At 36.4% G+C, this 24732-nt stretch overlaps 1 protein-coding gene across 4 annotated transcripts in view; it reads left to right on the forward strand.

Moving 5' to 3' along the window:
• The window catches only part of LOC135215626 (cytosolic phospholipase A2-like), a 184543-nt gene extending 160802 nt beyond the window's left edge, over positions 1–23741 (forward strand). For all 4 annotated transcript variants that reach the window (XM_064250539.1, XM_064250541.1, XM_064250537.1 and 1 more), the window contains 14 exons: positions 5185–5269; positions 9120–9266; positions 9628–9781; positions 12021–12153; positions 13314–13450; positions 15548–15764; positions 16367–16480; positions 17140–17278; positions 18295–18411; positions 18597–19161; positions 20093–20298; positions 21201–21451; positions 21985–22111; positions 22418–23741. In XM_064250539.1, coding sequence (XP_064106609.1) covers positions 5185–5269; positions 9120–9266; positions 9628–9781; positions 12021–12153; positions 13314–13450; positions 15548–15764; positions 16367–16480; positions 17140–17278; positions 18295–18411; positions 18597–19161; positions 20093–20298; positions 21201–21451; positions 21985–22111; positions 22418–22866 — 2841 coding nt within the window. In that variant the 3' untranslated portion in view covers positions 22867–23741. The remainder of the gene's footprint in view (positions 1–5184; positions 5270–9119; positions 9267–9627; positions 9782–12020; positions 12154–13313; positions 13451–15547; positions 15765–16366; positions 16481–17139; positions 17279–18294; positions 18412–18596; positions 19162–20092; positions 20299–21200; positions 21452–21984; positions 22112–22417) is intronic.
• The last annotated feature ends 991 nt before the right edge of the window (positions 23742–24732 follow it).

Below are 24732 nucleotides of genomic sequence, written 5' to 3' on the forward strand. Positions count from 1 at the left end.
CTCTCTCTCTCTCTCTCTTTATAGATCTTTTCACTCTTCCCGGTATTCGTAATGCGCGTAGTAACACCACACAGGCAGAGAGTATTCCAGTATCTTTCTACTTTTCACTAACCTTAGCAGCAGAGGTCACAACCTTTCCAGAGGTCATAACCTTTCCTTCCGGAGGTTATAACCTCTCGATACCACAACTACCAAAACGGAGTTGGCTTCACTTTCCTGGTCTAGTCATCACGAACTATTGCTATAGCTCTAGATAAAAGGAGAGTTTTTTTTTATTACATATATGGAAGTGTTATATGCATGCTATTGTAAATGCATTTTAACACCACCAGCTAGAGATATGTAGTTAATTTTGGAAACGGATAAAAATAGCTCTCTTTACCTGATACTTCATTTTGTACAATGCCCCAAGTGTTTTTTTATATCTATCTTCTCTGCAAGTGCGTAGACACTTGTACCAAGTGTGTTTTTGTTTGCATGATATATATATATTATAATATATATATATATATATATATATATATATATATATATATATATGTATATATATATATGAATTAAAATTATGACATCACCGTGATTCATATACAAGCATTAAGCTACAAAAGTTCTTAAATATCCAATTCGTTCTACAGCGGAATTAATATATTTTCAAATATGGTAACCTAAGGGAATTATTTTATTGATAATAAGTACGTCGTCTCGTTGGATCGAACCACGATAAACAAGTACTCAGGACTCCAGTGACGCGGCTTAAACATATATATATATATATATATATATATATTATATATATATATATATATATATATATATATATAGTTTTGCCACTATACGCTCGTTACTTTCTTTTAATCGCAAATATTAAACCAAAAGTACCCTGATTATCGAATCCATTTCATTACATTTAGGAAGCCTCCATCTACCCCGGCCACGATATTGAAAGGCATTTATGAATTAATATATACATACACATATACGTATATGTGTGTGAGAGAGAGAGAGAGAGAGAGAGAGAGAGAGAGAGAGAGCAAAACATTTCCTGCTTTAAATCTTTGAAAGATTTAAGAATGATTGTTTTCAGTTTAAGGAATTCGTAGTGAATTTTTTTCATTTAAAATATTGCAACTGATTAGTTTTTTCCTAATTTGGTTTAATTGTAGCCACAGATGTGCCCTTCGGGGACCTAAGGAAGACCTGAAAACCTTTAGTAAATAACGTGGTTTTCTTCTGACTGTATTTGTTAAGGTTTCTTCTTTCTCGTTTCCTCTATATTGTCTTTATTTGTTAAAGTCTCTTCTTTCTCGTTTCCTCTCAAATTGTCTTTATTTGTTAAGGTCTCTTCTTTCTCGTTTCCTCTCTATTGTCTTTATTTGTTAAGGTCTCTTCTTTCTCGTTTCCTCTCTATTGTCTTTATTTATTAAGGTCTCTTCTTTCTCGTTTCCTCTTTATTTACTTGTGTGGGAACAAAGCAAGTGATAATTGAATTATCTTTGATTATATATAGCAGCAACAGCAAAAAATCAGTCGTTCTTATTACGGATATAACCAGTAAGCAAAAAGTTTGTATTCTATGATCATTTTTTCTTTGCTGGTAAAAATTCACAGTTCACTCAGCAAATTACAAAACAAAAGAGCAACAGGAAAGGAAGGCGGGAGACGCCAAATTAGCTCGCTGTTGTTGTCAATCATCGATGGCTGCTCTGGTAGCAGAGCCCCTTGCTCACACAAGGCCAGCGTAACGGGCAATGATTACAATGACTAAGAAAAATGTAAAAGAGAAGATTCAGTTTATTTATGCGCCCAAAACTACAATAAACTCCGCAGTTGTCGATATTATTGTTATAGTAAATATATGAAATCAAGGGAATTTATAAAATGACCAATTTGCTTATAAGGAACATTTGATCTCGGAGGGCTGTTACTAAACACGGCGAAACAGTGATTCATCTACACTGTTTCTCCGTGTTTCGTACTATAGTAGATTCACATCAACCGTGCATTTGACGTCTAGGTCAGTCCCTTACGACGCTCCTGATTGGCTGTTGATAAGCCAGTGACAGGGGTGGAAACTCTGTCTCTCGAGAGAGTTCACATGGGTACGATCTATGTTCCACCTCTCCTGAAAGACGTAGCCCTCAGGAAAGGTGGAATATACGTCCTGCTTATCTGAACTCTTGAGAGAGACTGTGAGTTTCCAGCCCTGTCATTGGCTTATCAACAGCCAATCAGGAGCGTCGTAAGCGACAGGCCTAGACGTCAAATGCACGGCTGATGTGATTCTACTATAGCGCTTGGGGGTTCAAATGTTTTTCGACGTATTTAGTACTAGTCCCCGGGGAGATCAAATGTCCTTGAATGCATTAATTGGGGCTAGTAATAAACACGGCGAAACACATTTGACCCTACGCAAATCACTCAATTAATCAAGTTCAGTTACTCGAGATCAAGTAACCCGATTTCCCACTACCATTTGACTGACGATAAAGATAAGCAGATAAGCCTGAAGTGGGCTCTTGTAAGACGCCTTTTAAGTGGTATTTTCAGCCATTTCACCGAAGGGATTTTGCCCCGCGAGAATGATGAATGGTGTCGTTCAGCTCATTTCTCTTCTTCTTCTTCTTCTTCTTCTTCTTCTCTTCTTCTGTGCCTGTTTCGCTGACATTTGCTTGTTTGCTTGTGAGCATATATGGGCAATAGAGTTCCCTACGTCATTCGTAATAAGTATGAATATGTATATATATTATATATATATATATATATATATATATATATATATATATACACATATATACTTATATAGATATATAATATATATATATATATATAATATATATATATATATATATACAGGGTATGTGTGTGTGCGTGTGCGTGTATGTGTGTAATAATGAGAGTATATAAATATATAATATATATATATATATATATATATATATATATATATATTATATATATACTATGCCGTTACTAAACATATACTTGATGAAGAGCTGGTCAGAATTATAATAATATATATATATATATATATATATATATATATATATATATGTGTGTGTGTGTGTGTGTGTGTTATGTATTATATATATATATATATATATATATATATATATATATATATATATAATATATATATATAACATATCGAGGGCAACATTTCTGTATACAGTTATCATTTGCACATTTATGATCTTAAGGTTCATATTTGTAATTCTTCTCTGTTAGTTTTTTAACCAAAAGTCAGTGGACGTTAAAGACACGATGAAGTATTTCTCACGCAATTTGTTAACAGCAAATTAGATATTCCATTAATTGTGAACATCGTCAGAGGAATTGAAATAATGCAAAAACTTCAGCATTTATTGTGTTGGAATGATGAGAGAATGGAAAATTTATTGTGTTGGAATGATGAGAGAATGGAAAATTATTTTGTGGAATGATGAGACAATGGAAAATTTATTTGTGTTGGGAATGATGAGAGAATGGCAAAATTTATTTGTTGGAATGATGAGGAGAATGGAAAATTTATTGTGTTGGAATGATGAGAGAATGGAAAATTTATTGTGTTGGAATGATGAGAGAATGGAAAATTTATTGTGTAGGAATGAGGACAGAATGGAAAATTTGTTGTGTTGGAATGATAGAGAATGGAAAATTTATTTTGTTTGGAATGATGAGATAAATGGAAAATGTGTAGAATAGGACAGAATGGAAAATTTGTTGTGTAGGAAGGAAGACAGAAAGGAAAATTTATTGTGTAGGAATGAGGACAGGATGGAAAATTTATTGTGTAGGAATGAAGACAGAAAGGAAAATTTATTGTCTAGGAATGAAGACAGAAAGGAAAATTTATTGTCCAGGAATGAAGACAGAAAGGAAAATTTATTGTCCAGGAATGAAGACAGAAAGGAAAATTTATTGTCTAGGAATGAAGACAGAAAGTAAAATTTAAGAAGTCGTATGCTGGCGGTATCAAATGATGACCTCATGACTTACAGGTGGTTTTTCAAAAATAACGTTCATCTAAATGAACAAGTAGACTATCCCTCAAATCGTTATTGTTAAAAATAATGGGGCCGTTTCAGCTGAACTTAATTTTTGATAAGGCATTTTTCTATTTCTCCAATGGTTTTCTTTGTCACCAGGTTCAGGAGGATATAGAAATTTTTCGGTGTTTAGAAGTAAGATGAATTGATGTCTAACGTCCCATTTTAGTATTCCTTTAACCATCAGAAAGGAAAATCGATGGGGAAACTGAAAAAAACCTGTTTCAAATAATGATAATAATGAGAGTCTATAAATAATGTATATATATAGTATACACCCACGAGCATAAACATATATATATATAGATATATATATATATATATATATATACATATATATATTATATATATATATATATATATAGTATATATATATATATATATACATAACATCGAGCATAAACATATATATATATATGTTTTTAAAGATGCAAATTAAATCTTTATAGCCTCACATCTTATTACACACCTATGTACGTACATATATATATATATATATATTTATATATATATATATATATATATATATATATTAATAAGAGAGAGAGAGAGAGAGGATAAGACGAGAGAGAGAGAGAGAGAGAGAGAGAGGAGAGAGAGCTAATGACGCAAGAAGTTGCTTGGGAAGTGTCATGTATCCGTTTTGTTGCAAACAATTCTAGGGGAAACCCTCACCTTATTTAATGACAGACAAGACCGAATTTCTAACATCTTGAAAAGCTTTTACTATACTTACTTTGTCAGGTCTTGTTTTTCATTATTTTTGTCTTTACCGTCATTTTACAACTATAAATAGGCGCGTATTCACAGCGAAAAGACCAATAACTTGTCTAGCATCCATTCCAAAGTACTGAAGCACAATTGTATGTGTAATTGTAATAACCACAATAACCCCATGTTTCCTGATTTCTTAACATTACGCTTGTCAATTCAAAGCCTAAGATCCGAAGTGTGTCAAAAAAGTGTGAAGAAATCGGAAAGCTAAACAAGAGGCCATTGTGGTTATTACAAATTACATACTTATCTGGTAAAAAGCGACCAGAAAATTTTATTTATAATCGCATGCAAATTAAGGGCAGTTATGTTATTGTGTACCAGTATTAAATGTCATCTAATGAATTCATCATTATATTTGCAGGTGGAGCACGAGGCTTGCTTGGATTTCGAGGTCACCATCAAAAGTGGAGAGTCTATAACGAAAGGCAGCATGATCAATGACTTGCGTAAGTAACTGGAACCCGTTTTGTAGCTAAACGTTTTGCCGTAGTGAGAGTGGGTTAGCTGGCGGCTGCTCCAGACTCAAATATACTTTAACGTCATAAACACTCGTCTGCAACTCATCGCAGACATACCGCATATAGGTTAAATAGAAGGCAAGGGCTTTTTGGCAGTTGTAACAAGTGCCTCATACGATTATTATTATTATTGAAAATAATGGCTATTTCAGGCTCGTTTATTTTGTACAGAAGTTTCTCTAGTCTTCTTTATACCGACTTTTCTTCTTTACTCAAGTTGGCTATTAAAACGCCAAATGGGGGATTCATGTCAAAAATGTGGTATTTATCAAATTGAATATATTATATTCAGTTTAGCAAATACCGCGTTTTTGACGCGAGTCCCCCATTTGGCGTTTTCATAGCAAACTTGAGTGTAGAAGAAAAGCCAGCAATAAGAAGAATAGAGAAACTTCTATACAAAATAAACGTGGCTGAAATAGGCCTTATTTTCAATAAAACCTTCATTCATGAAGGTCTTCTCCCGGCATATTATTATTATTATTATTATTATTATATTATTATTATTATTATATATTGTGTACGCTGGAACAGACCTTCTTTCAAACAAGTTTTATTGAAAATAATGGCAGAATTCACAGAATTGATTTTGTACAATATTCTTTCAAATTCTCCTTATGATTTTTCTTTCTGGCACGCTGGTATTATAAGCAGCTGTCCAATGTTCATCGTGCTGTAGGTCGTCAACGAAATTTCGGGCGGGCTGGTGTTATCAAAAGCAAAACTGGTTATCAGGGACAGGCTGGGGTCGTCAACAGGTATACAGGTGGGTTTCGTAGGTCGGGAACAGGCCGTAGTCGTCAGGGGTCTATCCGGTATTTCTTGTTATTTCTTCTTTTCTGGTTTTCAAGGCGTCTACATGTTTCGGCCACCTCGTTTTGGCCATCTTCGGGACGGGATCGCTGAGTGCAATGGTCTGTGTCAGATGTATTCACGCTATTTATTGCATTCGGTTGGCTTGAAGAAACGGGTACTCACTTTTCATTGGGCAATACCTGTGACGTCACGAGCGATGTCATCAGGGGCCCGTTGCTGGTTGGCTGTCCTCTTCGTGGGCGGAGCCTCATCCTTATTGGTGATGGTGGAGGTCCCCTCGAAGGGCGTGCTACAGGTCGTCCTCAGGGCGAGAGTTGAGCTGCGATCACCCTCAGGGTTACTAGGGACGTCCTCAGGATGAGAGCTAATGCTTCTATCATCCTCAGGATCCCTCTGGTGCGATGGTCGTTGTGGGGCGGTGTCTGCTGCTCTCCTGACGGCGGTGGGGAGGAGGAAGGTCTCCTGTGTAGTGTTTAAACTGGGCTTCTCCCTCCCGATGTGCAGCGCTTCTAAGATTCGCAAACGACGTAGATCGGGTGCCTGGTCGATAACCTCGAAGTTACCGACGATGTCGCTGCGTCGGATTCTTCGAGGTTATCGACCAGGCACCCGATCTACGTCGTTTGCGAATCTTAGAAGCGCTGCACATCGGGAGGGAGAAGCCCAGTTTAAACTTCACACAGGAGACCTTCCTCCTCCCCACCGCCGTCAGGAGAGCAGCAGACACCGCCCCACAACGACCATCGCACCAGAGGGATCCTGAGGATGATAGAAGCATTAGCTCTATCCTGAGGACGTCCACCCTAGTAACCCTGAGGGTGATCGCAGCTCAAGCTCTCGCCCTGAGGACGACCTGGTAGCACGCCCTTCGAGGGGACCTCCACCATCACCAATAAGGATGAGGCTCCGCCCACGAAGAGGACAGCCAACCAGCAACGGGCCCCCTGATGACATCGCTCGTGACGTCACAGGTTATTGCCCCAATGAAAAAGTGACGGTTACCCGTTTCTTCAAGCCAACCGAATGCAATAAATAGCGTGAATACATCTGACACAGACCATTGCACTCAGCGAATCCCGTCCCGAAGATGGCCAAACGAGGTGGCCGAAACATGTAGACGCCTTGAAAACCAGAAAAGAAGAAATAACAAGAAAATACCGGATAGACCCCTGACGACTACGGCCTGTTCCCGACCTACGATACCCACCTGTATACCTGTTGACGACCCCAGCCTGTCCCTGATAACCAGTTTTGCTTTTGATAACACCAGCCCGCCCGAAATTTCCGTTGACGACCTACAGCACGATGAACATTGGACAGCTGCTTTATAATACCAGCGTGCCAGAAAGAAAAATCATAAGGAGAATTGAAAGAATATTGTACACAAAATCAATTCTGTGAATTCTGCCATTATTTTCAATAAAACATATTATTATTATTATTATTATTATTATTATTCAAATCATGAACCCTATACACATGAAATTCAATCTTACAAAGAATATAGTGTACATTAGAAGAAGCAAGACGGGTAAAGGGGAAGTATAGAAAGACGAGATGTCATTATCAACGAAAGTAAATTAATAAATATATATAAAGGTATTAAAATGCAAGGAGAATATTAATTAGGATAGTATGCCTTGCATCTTTGCTAGAAATTTTTGAAGTTCCACTTGTCTAGGTATTTGCTAAAGATATGTCCGTGATATATATATATATATATATAATTGTGTGTGTATATATATATATATATATAATAATATATATATATATATATATATATACACATATAAATAAAGATATATGCCACGAAGGAAAAATAAACGAAGGAGTATCTGCGAGACCTTTCAACGTTAAGCGGCCTTTACTAAGCAGAAACAGTTTCTGCTTAGTAAAGGACGTTTAACGTCGAAAGGTCTCGCAGATACTCCTTCGTTTATTATTCCTTCGTGGCAAATATCTTTATTTATGGATTTATCACGTTCCTAACTTTTGTGATTCAGTTATTCATATATACATATGTGTGTGTATGCGATAAGTTGCCGACAATTGTTTATGACATGCTTTGCCGACGTAAATAGTTAACAAATATTTCTGATTCTAAAGCCTGTGCTCTATTAACAGTTCTGCGTTATGTTTTACTTTATTTTTAGCTATGTATGGTGTTTTGTATCTTCGTGTTTCGTAATTGCAGTGGTTCATTTCTTGTTTGCATTTCTGTGTTTCTTTAGATTTATTGCTGGAAACGCAAGAAACTACTGAATTGAGGAAGTCAGTTTCTTCACACGGAAAAGCGAAAAGAAAATATATATCGCCTCCGCTAATAGAAAATTAATTGAAAACTCCCGAAAACGCACAAAATAAGAAAACTCCGAGACACGTCTTAAGAGCGCGACCATTCGCAAGTAAGGCTGGAAATACAATGGACTATTTGAAGGCAAGTTGAATGATGGAGACTTCATCTGTCCTTCAGTACTTGTTGCTTCCTTTGGCCCCAAATTGTGCAACATAGCAATGACACTATCCTCTTCTAAAGGAAACCTCTCGCATATCTGACAAGAAAGTTGTGACGTGAACACAAAGCAGCTGTCTGACCGAAACCTGATTTCATTTTTCCCTGTAATTTCTGTTTCAGGACTTTCTGTACGTCATTTTAAAAAATTCGGAGATTTTCACATTTTCATGGCAAGTTTTCAAGGTTTGACTTAAATTTTCAAGATCATGAAAGATTTTTCAAGTGCTGGTAGTGAGTTGGGGCCAACAGACGGTAAAGTTTGGCTAACGCGCTTATGATACAAATTTCAGCCGCTCTTTTGATGTAAAAAAAAATTGCGATGCGCTTATAACATAGGGATTCGCGCTTTCGTAAAACGCTGAGCGTAGGGAAGTATGTTAGGAAATATAAAAATTTCTTTTTAATTTGGTGTTTTTGACGTTTTTTTCTCTCTCTCTCTCCTTACAGTGGACACACCTGACCCCTACGTAGTCTTACGCATCCCAGGATGCTCAAATTCGTCCAAAAGAACCAGCCATATTGACAACTGCGTTAGTCCCATGTGGGATGAAACGTTCCATTTCTTCTTGGATCCATGCAAGGAACACACTCTCAGTAAGTCCTCTCTCTCTCTCTCTCTCTCTCTCTCTCTCTCTCTCTCTCTCTCTCTCTCTCTCTCTCTCTCTCTCGTGTATTTTTTTCACCACTGAAATCTTTTTGAACTTTTTATTTTTTGAATCCATAATCTAAAGATTCAGTAAAAATTTTACTGCTCTCAAAATTTTTGTTAATTTTCTACTGCTTTAATATGCTCCTGTCCATAGATTTATGAAAGAAATAAGAAAGTCACACAAATAGAGATAAGCATATGGTATGTATTGAGAAGAAGCAAATAGCTTTTATTCCATGAGAGAAATGGCTGCTCTAGCGACAACGTCCTCCTGTTGAGCTTTTCCCATTTTCTTCCTCAACGCAGAGGTGACCCTTATGGATGCCAACTACACCCTCGATGAAACCTTAGGTGAAGATACGTTTTGCGTCAATGAGCTCACCAACGGCGTCCCAAAAGATCACACCTTCGTCTTCCCCGGAGGATCCAAAGTTCATGCCCAGTTGAAACTGGATAAGAAGTAAGTTGTCTAGAATCTAGAATTTGGAGTGAGGGCGGCTGCAAGTGCCGAACGGTACTGATTTTATTTTCCGTATTCGTACCCATTAGAAATACCGTACCGTAATTTTGAACCATGCCCTCGATTTGCTTTCAGCTCCGTGCAGTGCCGCATTAATACATACCTTTTCCGTACTTGTAAAGGAATATTTTTTCAAATCTCTGTCTATTAATTTTTTTTCTATCTGACAGATTCAGAAAGTAAAATCATTTATTGTGGCTATGAATTATAACTTTTGCTTCCAACAATGATAAAAACTCATCTTTATCATCGATAAAACTTTCATTCGGAAATGACGTTTGAAATGGTCAATATTCGACATTTCTATCTTTATCATCGATAAAACTTTCATTTGGAAATGACGTTTGAAATGGTCAATATTCGCCATTTCTATCGTAGCTGCCAGTTCCCATACACAAAACACTTATATCACAATTTGCTATGGTTCAGTGTTTTTGTTTACTCAGGGAGAAAGACTCCAAGCTACTTTGTCGTTGTTTTTAAGAAGGAGGGGGGGTGTGTTAAGAAAGCTCTATGGAAGAGCCTAAAAAAAGGTCTGAAAAGATGTTTCGCGTTGAGTTAAAGTTACAGGAATTTTACGATAGGATATTTATTATTAATTTATTAGAATGAAAATGTGAAAAATAAATAATGCGTATGTCAAACAGTCAAGAACAATTAATTCTAATAAAATATAGCGTATTTATTTCAATATTCATTGGTGAAACAATGCTCTATTTCACTGTAGATTTTAGCGCTATTTTGTTTTCCACATAACTGAAAGCATATGAACGTGTTTAATTTGTGTCTTTTTTATTGGATCCTTATTGTTAGTATAAGTAGTAATAAGTATGAGTATTAATTACGAAGACCACTTCACGTTAACTTATGAATATGATGTTTACAACTTATGCGCGAGGAGAAAATCTAGCATATGCGTCCCAAGTAAGCTGGAGTTCGAATCACGCCTTGTTAGTCTTGATGATCATACGTGATCTTAATCATTTTATTATATATAGAAATGGCACCCATATGCTCGTTTTTCTGCGCTTTCTTGAAGTGGCCTTATATCAAATTCAGATATGATCGGAGGAACAGAAACCTTTGTTTGTCCTTATTGCATTATAATAATTACTTTAAGAAATGTGATAAAATGTGTTTGCAGAACTCAAACTACTTTCATGTCTGAAATATAAAAAAAGCGATTAAAACTAACTCTGGAGTTTTGCTTATTGTATATATATATATATATATATATATATATATATATTATATATATATATATATATATATATATATATATATATATATAGATATATATATAAAAGCGAATACTGTGGTGGTATCCGCTTATTTAATGAAGCCACGTGCATCTACTGTGATTTTTTTAAGCCTATATATATATATATATATATATATATATATATATTATATATATATATATATATATATATATACATATACATACGTAGTCTTTTTCATCACATGCCCGAAATCTCATTTTCTGAAGTGTGACGCTGCGAATTTTAAAAGACTGAAAGTGCTATACCAACATTTGGGACAGTTTTTAAACAGACAGCAGCCGTGCCGTACTGTACTGTCTGCCTTTGGCGCTGGACTCGGTTATTTAGTTTTTGTCTATTTCTAAAGTATCTCATTTTTTGTCATTACATCATACATCAGGGCATATATCTGTAAGTGTCCATGAGGATATTATACGGGTTGATTCTCAAGAGAACTGGATCAATTAACTATATACAACATCGTGTCAATAAATTCCTGTGCCTTTGGGCATTTTAAAGTATCTCGACCCATATCTTTTCGTAAGATCACGACCAGGGTTACTATAGGCCTACTTTTGCCGCAGTTTCGTGGTGCGTGGTCCCCAAGCGCTCTCCTCAAACAAATTCGCGGGTACCCTTTAATGTTCGCGTTAATTACAGTGCTATTCAACTTTTGTAAGCTTTTTCCTTTCGTTTTGTTTGTCCCTTTTCTCAAATGACACTGACTTCCCTGTCCTTAGTAAGTGATCTGACAAAGGTGAAGTTCGTTGTCCTTAATTTAAGAAAGAATGGCTCGTTCGGCGTTTAGTGGGCATTTCCTCACTCGATTTAGATATGTATTTTTTAGTATTCAATAGTTTGCTTACATTTGGTTATATTACATTTGTTCCTTATAAATGTATTTATGTACTTTACAGCAAAGTACCGGACCTGCGGTTCTCCTTAGCCTTGTGCAGAGAGGAGAAAGAGTACCTCCTGACTCGTCGAAAGAAGGTCTTGGCTGCACTGCAGTCGCTCTTGGGCGACAGGGCACCCGACACAGAAAAGCAGGTACGAAATGAGTAGATACAGAGTGATAATGTAATTAGAGAGAGAGAGAACAAACTAGGCTGACGTATATTTAGTGAAGAAAGGAAATTAATATGAATCAAAATTTAAGATCATATGCATAAGGTGGTGTCGACTAATGAAAAATATTAACGTTATGGTTGGTTATCAACAAGAAAAAATGATTGAAATAGAAGGGAGGCAGCTATAGTATAGTTCTGTAAAACTCAATAAAAGTAAAAAGCCCCCAAGAACTGCGACTAAGAAGATAGACAACTTGATTCTCCATAAATGAAGTAAATATCGCAATACAAAACACCATTTAAACTGCAGTCAAAAGGTATTAGGCTTTTAAACGTTATCTCGCTTTGTGCTATACGGTTGAGTTTAAATTATGTGCAATGAAGAGCAGACAATAAAAAAGGACTTGGCAGATGTAAAACTGCCATAAATGAAGGCATAAGTATTGTAGAGAATCAGGAGTTTTCTTGGATAGTTACCCCCCCCCCCCCCCAAAGGGGTTTTAACTCGACATGTATCCATCTTAGCGGCTTGTTTAGTACAAGGCCGTTGGGGATTATCGTAAAAACATAAACAAAAGATATAAACATCATACAGATAATGACCCCCCAAGTAATATTAATCCTAGATAAAGACCTCGAAAACCCTTTGGGTTAATATCTAGGAAAGGTCCTAGAATCCTTCATTCAAGATCCAGCGAAATCAGGACAATTATACGAGAAGATAGGCATATTTTATCTTTACTTTTTAATGAATCTTAAAAGTGAGTGGTATTGTTATGTTTTTAATTGAGATCGGATGTTTATTAATTTATATTTATATATGTTTTGTGGACTTGAGTATTATTCAAAGTGAGTCTTTCTTGTGTAAGATTATTTTATAATAAAAATATGCATTTAAAGTGAGTATGTCTTGTGCAAGATTATTTTATAATAAAATGTAAATAATAGTAATGTGTTCCTCTAGCTTTGTAAGTTTGTTGTAACATTTAGTCAGTAAAGTAATGATAACTAAAATGGCGTCCTAATCGTACGCTCTCATCTGGAACAAGAGGTCAGAATGTCATTCTAATGCTCCACGCTCCCACAAGCTCTAACCGGCCGTTTCCTGCCATTATCAGGTCCTCATTGTCTCCTCAACAGGTCCCAATCCTGGGGATACTCGGGTCAGGTGGAGGATTCAGGGCTATGACCTGCCTCTCTGGGGCCGTCAAAGCCTTGCAAGAGAGTCATATCCTGGACTGTGCCACTTACATCGCTGGATTATCAGGATCATCTTGGTAAGATTATAATCCTTTAATTTTTACCTCAAACATTCACAATTGGGCGATATGCATAAATACATGAGAAGAGTGTTGTAAAACAATGTTGAAATCATATTTGCTCAATGTTACCATATCCAGTGCATTTTATAAAACTCAACAGAAGAGAATTTTTGAAATATGAATTTTCTAATATGTTTATATTATTTTTGACAGTATTTTTTAAATGTATTTATGCAAATCCCTCAATTGTAAATTTGTGACTTGTGTCTCCTTTTCCATTTCCAAAAGGCTAAATGTAGATGTAGCAAAACGTTAAAATGCCGTGGATCTGATGAAACTGTAAAAATGTTTTAAGCATTTTTCACAATATTTTTCTAATGCATTTATGCATAACGTCGACGTATATTATTATTCATATTGCATATGGAGTCCAGTTTTGTATATTTGTCATGTTACTCATGTAATGTGTCGTATACCCGCAGGATATCAACTCCACATGGTGCATTCCACATGGTGCACTGTAGGCATTACTTAAGGGTGTTTATAGCCTCGCTTCGGCCCCTGGCTGCATTCGCTGGTTGTCCTTTTACTGTACCTCGACCCCCGCCTTCTTTTTTAAAGCTTGCTGTCCAACCTCTCTTGACACCCATGACTTCTTAGTGCAACTGTGGGATTTGCTCCCAGTAACACCTTTTGATAATTGTAGTCCTTTATCTTTATGCTTCTCTTCTCTTCCTGTCCATCCACTCCAACTTCTTTTCACTTTCTTTAGCCTTAATTGTCTGAAGGTGCTGAAGTGCTTTACTTTTTGGACCTGTTGTTAATGATTGAGCTGATATTTTACCAGCACGGGCTCTTTCTCAGAGAGCAGCCGTAAGACTATCTTTCATGAATCAAATCCTAAGTGGAGCTCAGGAATTCGTTCATGTCATTTTTATTTTTATTTGCCTATCAAAATTGCATTTCTTCCCTTGAAAATTATACGCATGCCGTTAGATTTTATTATTAATTATTAATTATTATTTAATTAATTAATTATTAATTTTATTATTATTAATTATTATTATTTTTATTAATTATTATTATATCACACGTGTTTCACTGCCTTCTCTTGTATAGTGAATGAAGACTGCTGTAAATACGTTGCTGATGTTGTCCTCTTTACTAAAATATGAACATTGGCCAATTACAGTCCACTTTCATTGTGGAAGAGGAAAGAATTATTAGTAAAATTGAGAAGACTTCAGTATGAAAGTAACTCAAATGATGCAGCCATCCTATTCAACAGGATTTATTATTATTATTAGGAAGGAGGTCTTCTCTGAGGGCAGTAGCATTGAATATTATAGCTGTTTCAACGACATTTGATTTGTATAGAATCTTCTCAGTTCTTCTTATTATCTTTTTCTCAACAGTATGTAACTGGTATCAGGTTTCCTAAGGACATATAAAGATTTCAGTTGTCTTAGGAAATAAACCTATGACAACTGAAATCTTTGTACGTCCTTCGGAAACCTGATACACCAGCTACATGCTGTTGAGAAAAAGATAATAAGAAGAATTGAGAAGATTCTATATAAATGAAATGCCGTTGAAACTGCGATAATAATGATAATAATAATAATAATAATAATATTATTATTATTATTATTATTATTATTATTATTATTATTATTATTATTATTATTATTATTATTATTATTATTTTATTATTATTATTGGAGAAACAAATCCACAGTTATGTAAATGTACATAATATATTTCATTTTAAAAATTATTATTGGAAAACAAATCCACAGTTATGTAAATGTACATTATATCTTTCAGTTTAAAAACAGCAAAGATAGCTTTCGGGAATCTGTTCGGTTCCCCTGTTCAATCTGATTGAACAGGGGAACCGAACAGATTCCCGAAAGCTATCTTTGCTGTTTTTAAAATGAAATATATTATGTACATTTACATAACTGTGGATTTGTTTCTCCATTTGAAGACTCGTGCTACTATGAGGATTTTATTATTATTTATTATTATTATTATTATTATTATTATTATTATTATTATTATTATTATTATTATTATTATTATTATTATTATTATTGATATTTTCTCTAGGTACATTTCGACCTTGTATGCCCACGACATATTTCCCAGGGTAACCCACACCCAAATCCAGGCCGAGCTGCGAGAGTCGGTGACGAAGGGCTGGAAGATGAAACTCTTGAATGCCCCTAAATACATCGCCAGCATGGCTGCCAAGTACAAGAAGGGCCAGCCTGTTTCTTTCACCGATTTCTTCGGTCACCTCCTCGGGGATGTCTTGCTGAAGGGGGTGAGTCAATATGCATCACTGTTAGCAGTGGTAGATCTTCACCTTCATCTTAATCTACGTAAAATGAAGATCATACCACTGTTTGTAGTGGTATCATCCTCTTCGTCTTATGCATTATTATTACTGTACTCTTGTTGTTATTGATGTTCTTATTAAAAACAGTGTTTGTTTTTGTTCTTAAACACGTGGGGTCATTAAAAATCTGAGCAAGTTTCAACCCCCATTTTATCACTGTGTTTTCTGAATTGAAAGTAAAAGTGAGTAGTAGAAATACTATTTAGAACTAATTACGCAAGTGGAAAAATTTTACCTAAGAAAAGATAGTAGGTGATATATCATTTTCATTAGATTTCTAACTCTCATCGGGATCGAACCGAAGATTATCAAATGAAAGGCTACCAACTGACCCACACGGGTCACATAGGAAGTTGGAACCTAAGCGCGTCTGCACCTGAGGCATCACCTTGCCAGGCTTCAGTGTTGATTATTTCTTGATTATTTCTATCATCATATTTAGGGTTGTCAATATTTGTACCGATATTGCTTGTGGTATAGTAGACAGAGATAAGAAAATATTATGTTTTGACACTTTTGTTTTGCAGGCTAAACACAAGAAGCTAACTGACATGCAGAAGTTCTTGGTGCAAGGTATTGTTCCCATGCCCCTCTTCACCTGCCTCCATGCCAAGCGGAATGTGTCGTGCAGGTCATTCTCGGTAAGGCTGTCTTCTGCTGTGGTGGGGGTGTTTTGCCGTGTTATAAGTCCTTCTCTTCCGTCTTTTTTAGAAGGATATGTAAATTTAAACTGTTTCGATTTCACCTCATAAACACTAAACCTGTTATGGTTATTCCGTTTGTACTTTTTGCGACAAGATTCTCCATGAGTCTTTGAATCCTGCACGACCGAAGTCTTGCGTGAATATCAACTGGTGCTAAATGAGGTCATGCATACCAGGATAGTGAATGAGTGAATGATTTGGTTGAGGAAGTCTGTTTATTTTGTTGCTCCCGTACAATTTTGAATGATTTATACATGTGAGTTTGTATCGTTAGGTAAGAAAGGGAAATTGTCACGTTAGGAAACTCATACAGTATTTATAGCTAGAGACTAATAATTTCAATTAATTTAGTTGGAACCAAATGTACCAAATAGATATCATGTAAACAGAAAAATATTCTGTTTATTTTTTTTTTTTATTTATTACTTTTTTTTCTAAGTTCATGGGAGTAACTGTTACAAAGTTCATGTATCAACCCACTTCATCCCTGTGTTGTCCGAACTGTAAGTACTATAGGCAAGTCGTATAAATAGTACTGTATCAGTGAACGTGGGATTACTGTGACACAGTATCAACCGTAGCTTCTTTCTATGCAGGAATGGGTTGAATTCTCCCCGTATGAGATTGGAATTGCGAAGTACGGAACTTTTATGAAGACTCAGGATTTCGGGAACAAGTTCATCGTTGGCAAGAAGATCAAGCACTTTGATGAGCTCCCGCTCCATTTCTTGCAAGGTAATCTCTCTCTCTCTCTCTCTCTCTCTCTCTCTCTCTCTCTTTCCAATTTTCTCTCTCTCTCTCTCTCTCTCTCTCTTTTAATGTATATGCGAAAACCAATGTTTGCAGTACATCTCTTTTATTTTAATTGTTGATACTTCTTTTTTCCATTACATTGTTATTAAATAGAAATATTAGAAGCATTTACTTATAAAATATCATAGATGGGCTTAATTTGACATATGAAAACTAACGGTGCTTCTCTGTAATATATAATGTAAGTGGTAAAGTTATTGGTTTTCCTCTTTTCTTGCAAAGGGAAATAACGAGGTAAGGAATTAATTTTACCCGTAAATTTGCGCTGATAATATCTAACCAGAAGCTCAAGATTTCAAATGAAATTTCTGTGTGGGACTCTATTTGTATATGCTACATTAAATATGTGAAATCCCTGATACTGAACAAGGCGAGACAATGATTTATCTGCTCTGTTTAGTCGTGTTTAGTACTACAGTAGATTCACATCAACCGTGCATTTGATGTCTAGGCCCGTCCCTTACGACGCTCCTGATTGGCTGTTGATAAACCAGTCACAGGGCTGAACCTCAGTCTCGAGAGAGAGTTCACATAGGTAGGATGTGTGATCCACGTCTCCTGAGGTATACGTTTGAAAAACATATCCCTCAGGAGAGGTGGAACACATATCCTGCCTAAGTGAACTTTCGAGAGAGACAGAGTTTCCAGCCTTGTAATTGGCTTATCAACAGCCAATCAGGAGCGTCGTAAGGGACGGGCCTAGACATCAAATGCATGGTTGATCTGAATCTACTGTAGCCCCGGGCGGGTCAAACCTATTTCGTTGCGTTTAGGAATTTCGTGAAATCATAATTACTGTAACTTATATTTTTTTTGCTGCAATGAAAGATAGCCTTGAATGTTTAATCTAAGTTTTGACTACCAGCTGGGTTATGATGAACATTTATGATGCATTGACGCGATTAGGAAATTGTAATGGATTTGCTTATATTTTCCAGGAGTCTGGGGAAGCGCATTTACGATACTGTTCAAAAGGCTCGTCATGGAAGGCGGCAAGAAGGACATTGTACAGATCATGCGAGATGCCCAAAAAGAGAAGGAATCTGACATTCGCGGTAAGTGTCGCGAACTCGTTTGACGCTGATTTCACTGGGTTTGTAGGTTAGAACAGCTATTACTTCAGATATTTTAGAACTGGCACTTTCAGTCTTAATCCCTACAACCAAATGATGCAGGAGTTACCAAGCGTTTAGTAAATAGTGGATTAGATGTTAATTGTGCTCTGTTACCTTCCTCACAGACCGGTTAAATGACGAACATGCCTCGGAAGAAGAATCTGATTCTGAGGACGAAGAGGACGTTGTGGGAGAAGACGATGTCAGTGAAGAAGACCTGAATGGAGATTTCCGTACACCTTGCGCTGTCGAACCCGGACGGGGAGGAGGCAATGTTTTCTTCCCTAAGGAAGATGCTATCCCAGAGGGCAGGTTAGTCTCCAATAGGAAGTTCTCCGCTATTGAAGAAGGCCAATCGCTTGACGCTAACTTTTCGCTGTTCCCAAAGGAGGACTTCTCGAAGTCTGTGGACAGCTTAAGCTTAGATGACTCGAAAAAAGATGAAGACAAAAAGTTACTCCTGAAGGGTCTGAGCTTTGACAGCCACAAGAAGAAGCTCTTGGAAGACAGCCGCCGCAAGATAAGTACCGAAAGTGACCCCGGTGTCAAGACGGAATTCCAGCTCTCCCAGCGCGGCAGGCTGGAACGTAAAGGAGCAATTAAAGGTTCACGAAAGATGGCAGCAACAGACGAAAAGAATTCCCAAGGAAGCAATAACGATTCAAAGAATCGTTATTGGGCGAACAGGAGGTAAGTTCGATTATTTTCTATATAATTAAATAAGTATTGATTCTAGATTATATATTGAGATTTTTGTACGGTGTTTAGGATGTGTCGGAATGGTAAGGTAGATTCGTTTCTTTGCTTTTGCATTTTCAGTTTTAGCCCGAATTTTGTCTTTTTACTGCTTGATAATTTGAACATTCTTCATCTTTATGGGATGTTCAAGAGAAATCATTATGGCTTTTATTTAATTACTATCATGAATAACCTGTGCTCTAGTCTGTATACTGGATGCATTTGAACTTGAAATTTTTCCCAAAGTGAAGAAGTCTGTGTTTTGAAATTTCACCCACGAAGCTTTTGGACAGGTTACGTTTTTAGTTTTCTGTAAGAGAAAGCTATCGAGAGGGTTTTGTCTCAAGGCCTTGGTTTTGTCTGTCCGTCCGCGCGTTTTCTGTCTGCCCTAAAATCTGTCTGCCCTCAAATCTTAAAGACTTCTAAGGCTAGAGGGCTGCAAATTATGTTGATCATCCAACCTCCAATCATGAAGCATACTAAATTGCAGCCCTCTAGCCTCATTAGTTTCTAGATTATTTAAGGTTAAAGTTAGCCATAATCGTACTTCTGTATGGACCGCGGCTCACACAGCATTATACCGAGACCACCAAAAGATATCCATTTTCGTGTTTTCAGTCGTATTCTAGAGTATTGCCGGTAATATTATTTAAATAATTTCTTTTTCTTGAAATATGAATAAGAAACGCGTTCGAAAATCAGACTGTTTAACCTAGTAGTAGAACATGTTATCCAGTTGCAAAATAAGTTTTAAAAAGCTAATGAAATTGAAATATTTCTTAACTGTAACAAATTTGAATATTGTCCTTCTTTTTATTTACTTTAGTGAAACATTGATGAGGACTTTTCAAAATATGCCTAGTAAGCACTTTCTGTATTACAGGAGTACTTTGAGAAAAAACAAAGTGGTGAAAAAGGGTTTATGGGATGGCCTGAAGGAGAGCATCATGACTGGGGCAAACATCCTGAATTCCCGGGCAGGAAGAGCAGGGGAAGTCCTGAACCCATTCAGAGGTTTATCCTTGAGACACTCGTTCCCCATTTCCCCATTCACCGAAAGTCTAGAGGAAGAAGAGCTCCCCGATGAATGTAAGTGCATGCCGGTTCGAATCCAGGTCAAAAAAAGAATCGCAGATAAAAAGTTAAAACCCGAGGGTTTTTAGTATCCACCTTTGCGGTGGATTTAGTAGAAGCCCGTTGGTGATTACCATAAAAACATAAGCCAGAGAATGTAAGTATCATAAAGACAATGACCCCTAAGAAATATTATGAATTTTTCCACGTGACATTATTACCGGCCACCATAAGTTAATGTGATGTTTTTTTAGCCAAAATTGTGACAATTTTTTTTTTCTGTGAATTTTTCCTGTGACTTTATTACCGGCCACCATCGGTTCAGCTTCAGTGAGTACAAGGGTATTACGTATTGGGTATAGCATTTTTGGTCGTAAGTCTGGCATCTCCTATTAGATAATAAATGAATGAATATAGATTCTTAGTCACGAGCAATGTCTGAGCTTTTGTTCCTCCTTTATTTTCTGTTTATTTGCATTGATACCTTTTCCTCTTCCTTGTATATTATTGTTGAGAAATTAATAAACTCACCTTTTCGTCACAGAATCTCATGATCATTATAAGTATACAGCGCTAGATGAAAGAATTATATTTTCATGAATGTTTACTGTAAAATGAAAGTATCCAAAGTTGCGTCCACATTACAATAAACATGTCTTAAACACACATCAGAAACTTTTGGCCTACACATCACTAACAGGTTAACGAGTTGTTGGTGTGCCTAACCAGCATTGGCCAAAGATTTCCTCTTACTTATTTAACCTGATTGTGATTTCTACGCAATAACTTGCCGGCGTGTGTTTAAGACATGTTGTACTTTAATGTGAACCCCCCCCTAACAAAGTGCAATTATGTGACAGATGTGATCCCAGGTAAGAGCTGCTTAAGTCAGGGTTCTTTTTCCTCTGTATTTTCAGTGGACATTGGAAAAGGTTGCCGGTATGAGGCCTTAGACAACAAGGCAAAGAAGTTGTTCATTGTTGATTCTGGGCTAGCCTTCAACTCTCCTTACCCTCTTCTCCTGCGGCCACAGAGAGCAGTCGACATCTATTTGTCCTTTGATTTCTCCCAGAGACCTGAAGATAAACATCACCCTTTCAAGGAACTACTCCTGGCAGAGAGTTGGGCAGTTCAGAACAAAGTGCCTTTCCCTCCCATTAAGAAAATGGTGAGTTTTTTTTTAACATGTTTGCTGAATTTAGGATTGAATTTTTGGAGTATTTTTTATTACTGTACAACTTATTTGTTTAGTCAGAAACTAAGATTCTCTATTGTGGTTTATTTCTATCTTTAAAATTAGGGTATCTCGATCATTATTTATTGGCTTAGAGAGGATCTGTTAATCGCCTGATATTGCTAGGAAGAAATGCTTTACCTCTTAGTAGTGTTATAATTACTAGTGTACCCATACTTTAAGAAATTTTGGCAATATAAGATAGGGTATTATTTCAAAAAAATCATTAGGATGTACGACTGCCAAAGTTTTTAATAGGCTTCAATGGTCTTTGTAGTATGGTAGTGTCTGTTCGTCGAGACAAATACAGTTAACTGTTCAGTGGGTCAAAGGTTTTACACTCGAACGCTTGGTTATTGCATTTCATAAAAGTTACTGGATAATTAGTTCAGTTGTACGAGTTTATAGTTCGACTTATTTTCCAATAAATTGTAGGAGACTTTTTCAATGTGAAATATTTCTTTCAGGTTGAACAGTACAAAAATGAAGAACTAAGAGAATGTTACATCTTCAAGCACCCTAGTGACTACTTCTGTCCTATTATTCTACATTTCCCACTCGTCAACAAACTTTTCAGAACGTTTAAGAAACCTGGTAAGTGGAGTATTCTTGGTTTGTTTTGATGAGGAACATTTTCATATTGTAGCTTGAGAGGTAATTCCTTACTTTTATATTTGTAGAGAAAGGAAGCTGAAACTAATTCAGTTGAGAGGATTTAGGAAAATTCCATCAAGAACATGTTGACCTCCTTCATAAAGGCCTGGCACTAGTGGATGGTTTATGCTTCCCCGTACAGTAATTGTTTGGTACCTTTAATTCTAGTGATTTAGAAACTGATTCTCACAAATAATGTAGTTGATTGTCTGTTCATTCCAATACCAGCCAGTTTCGTCTTTCCAGGTGTTCCAAGAGAAACAGATGAGGAGAAGAAGTTCGCAGATTTCCCCATCTTCGATGACCCCAACAATCCATTTTCATCCATGAACTTTGTATATGAGCCACTTCAGTTCGACCGCCTCACACAGCTCGTAGAATTCAATACTCTGCTGTGCATAGAAACTATAAAAGATGAGTTGGCGGAGATCATTACCAGGAAAAGACAGTATGCCCAGAAACCTATGAGCATCAGTGATGTGGTTAACACTGTAAAGCGAGTGAACAGCATACACAGGTTCAGTTCCAACAACACTCTGAAGCTGAAGCTTTCTGAGGAAAATGAGTTTCAGTTGAAGAATTTCATCAAAGAGGAGCGGACGAAGTGGGAGCAACAGTTTAGCGTAGACAGCTCAGAAGAAGGTGAGTTCTTCGATGCCGAGGAGGACGTAGAAGACAAAGTGGATGACTCCTGAAAGGAAATTAGGAACCTCGAGGACTAGAATCCTCGAATTTTCTGAACGAGAAGTGACGGTAGTGATATACCACCTGTTCAGTGAATGCAACATTATCCCTTTATTCTAAAGTTCACTGTCATGGAAAACGAGTGACCAGTTGCATTACCCTCGATCATTATTCTTTTCATACCATCTACTGCACCCAACCTAGTCATCAGTTATGTTAACCTGAAGGATCACCCGGGCAGCAAAGGGATATGCTTACTTAGCCAAAGGAGTATATGGAAGTAGTAGCTGGTGGAAGGCAGCCAATCACGCACTGATCAACTGCTTGACCCTTCAATACTCTGTAAACTGTTCTTCTTATGAGGTTTTTTCCTTAAGCTATTTTGTTCTCCCTTAAAATGCATCACTCATTGTAAATTCATTCTGATATTTTGTGTTAGCATGGTAGTTGTAAATATGAATGATAAGACTTTTTTTTTCATAAATATGGTAAACTTTGTATTTGGAAGTTTACATAACCTTGTTTGTTAGTTGAGTTACCAAAATGACAAAAAATGCACACAGTAATTTACTGACCGTGCAAAGGTCATTAGACAGCTTATTATGCTTATGATGGTTATAAAGACATGCGACTCTCATTAAATATTTGAAGATTTCTGTATTCGTAGTGTGACGCGTACAAGTGGAATGGATAGAACTCGTCCAAAAGACATTAATGTTAATGTACAGTAGTTAGTACTTTTGAGGTATCTGACAGACTCAGGCAAACTTGTTAAAGCGTTTGTTGTAAAAAGGAAAAGACTAAGTTTACGGAATTGATTGTTAGATGGTTGAATGAGGTATTTAGAGAGAGCTCTTGTAAACCATACAATAAAAGTATACTTTATTCCATTAGTATTTTTCCCTTTTAACATTAGACTACTTCCAACCACTGTAGGACTTCTTTGAGACGTCTGTCTTATGGAATTTCTTGTAGCATAGAATTTTCTTTCACGGGTATGTTTAGTTACTCAATTCCATAAAAAAAATTTCCTGTCGAAACACCATATTGAATTGCAGAAGACGAACCTAAAATAATGTTAAATGCATCAAACAAATTAACATAATTATCAAATAAAATGTCAATGCTTTATCTCTTACATAAAACATAAATCGGCTTATGATGGAAGTACATCATGCTATAGCATATTGGCCTTATTTTAACTATACATTAATTCCTAGCTGGACGAGTGGTTTTCGCGCTCGGCTGCCAATCCGGTGGTTCGAAGTTCGATTCCCTACTCTGCCAACGCGGAATCAGAGAAATTTATTTCTGGTGACAGAAATTCATTTCTCGATATAGTGTGGTTCGGATCCCAAAATAAGCTCTAGGTCCCGTGCTTTCTAGCCACGTAAAAATATCTAATCCTTCGGGCCAGCACTAGGAGAGCTGTTAATCAGCTCAGTGGTCTGATAAAACTAAGATATACTTAACTTAATTATACATTGTATTATATTACACAAACTTAATTATACATTGTATTATATTACACAAACTTAATTATACATTGTATAATATTACACAAACTTAATTATACATTGTATTATATTACACACCGCTCGTAATACATTTCTATGAATAGCAATGATAATGTTGCATGTAAGATTAAGATTAATCTCACGAAAACCATCGTAACGACGGTATTTCGCAACATATTTGGGTTAACGAGCAGAGTGGTAATTGCTTTTATTTGGGACTTGAATTCTGTTTAGCCAACGTTTTGTTACTTGGGCAATAAAATGGATTTACAGATGATCCAAAAATGAAAGATTTTGATTTGTGAATGGGGACAGTGATGAAATACAGATACTGTAAGTACTTGGATCCGTTGCTTTCAG

The sequence above is a fragment of the Macrobrachium nipponense genome, chromosome 5, assembly GCF_015104395.2.
Source record: "Macrobrachium nipponense isolate FS-2020 chromosome 5, ASM1510439v2, whole genome shotgun sequence".
Taxonomy (NCBI): Eukaryota; Metazoa; Arthropoda; class Malacostraca; order Decapoda; family Palaemonidae; genus Macrobrachium; species Macrobrachium nipponense.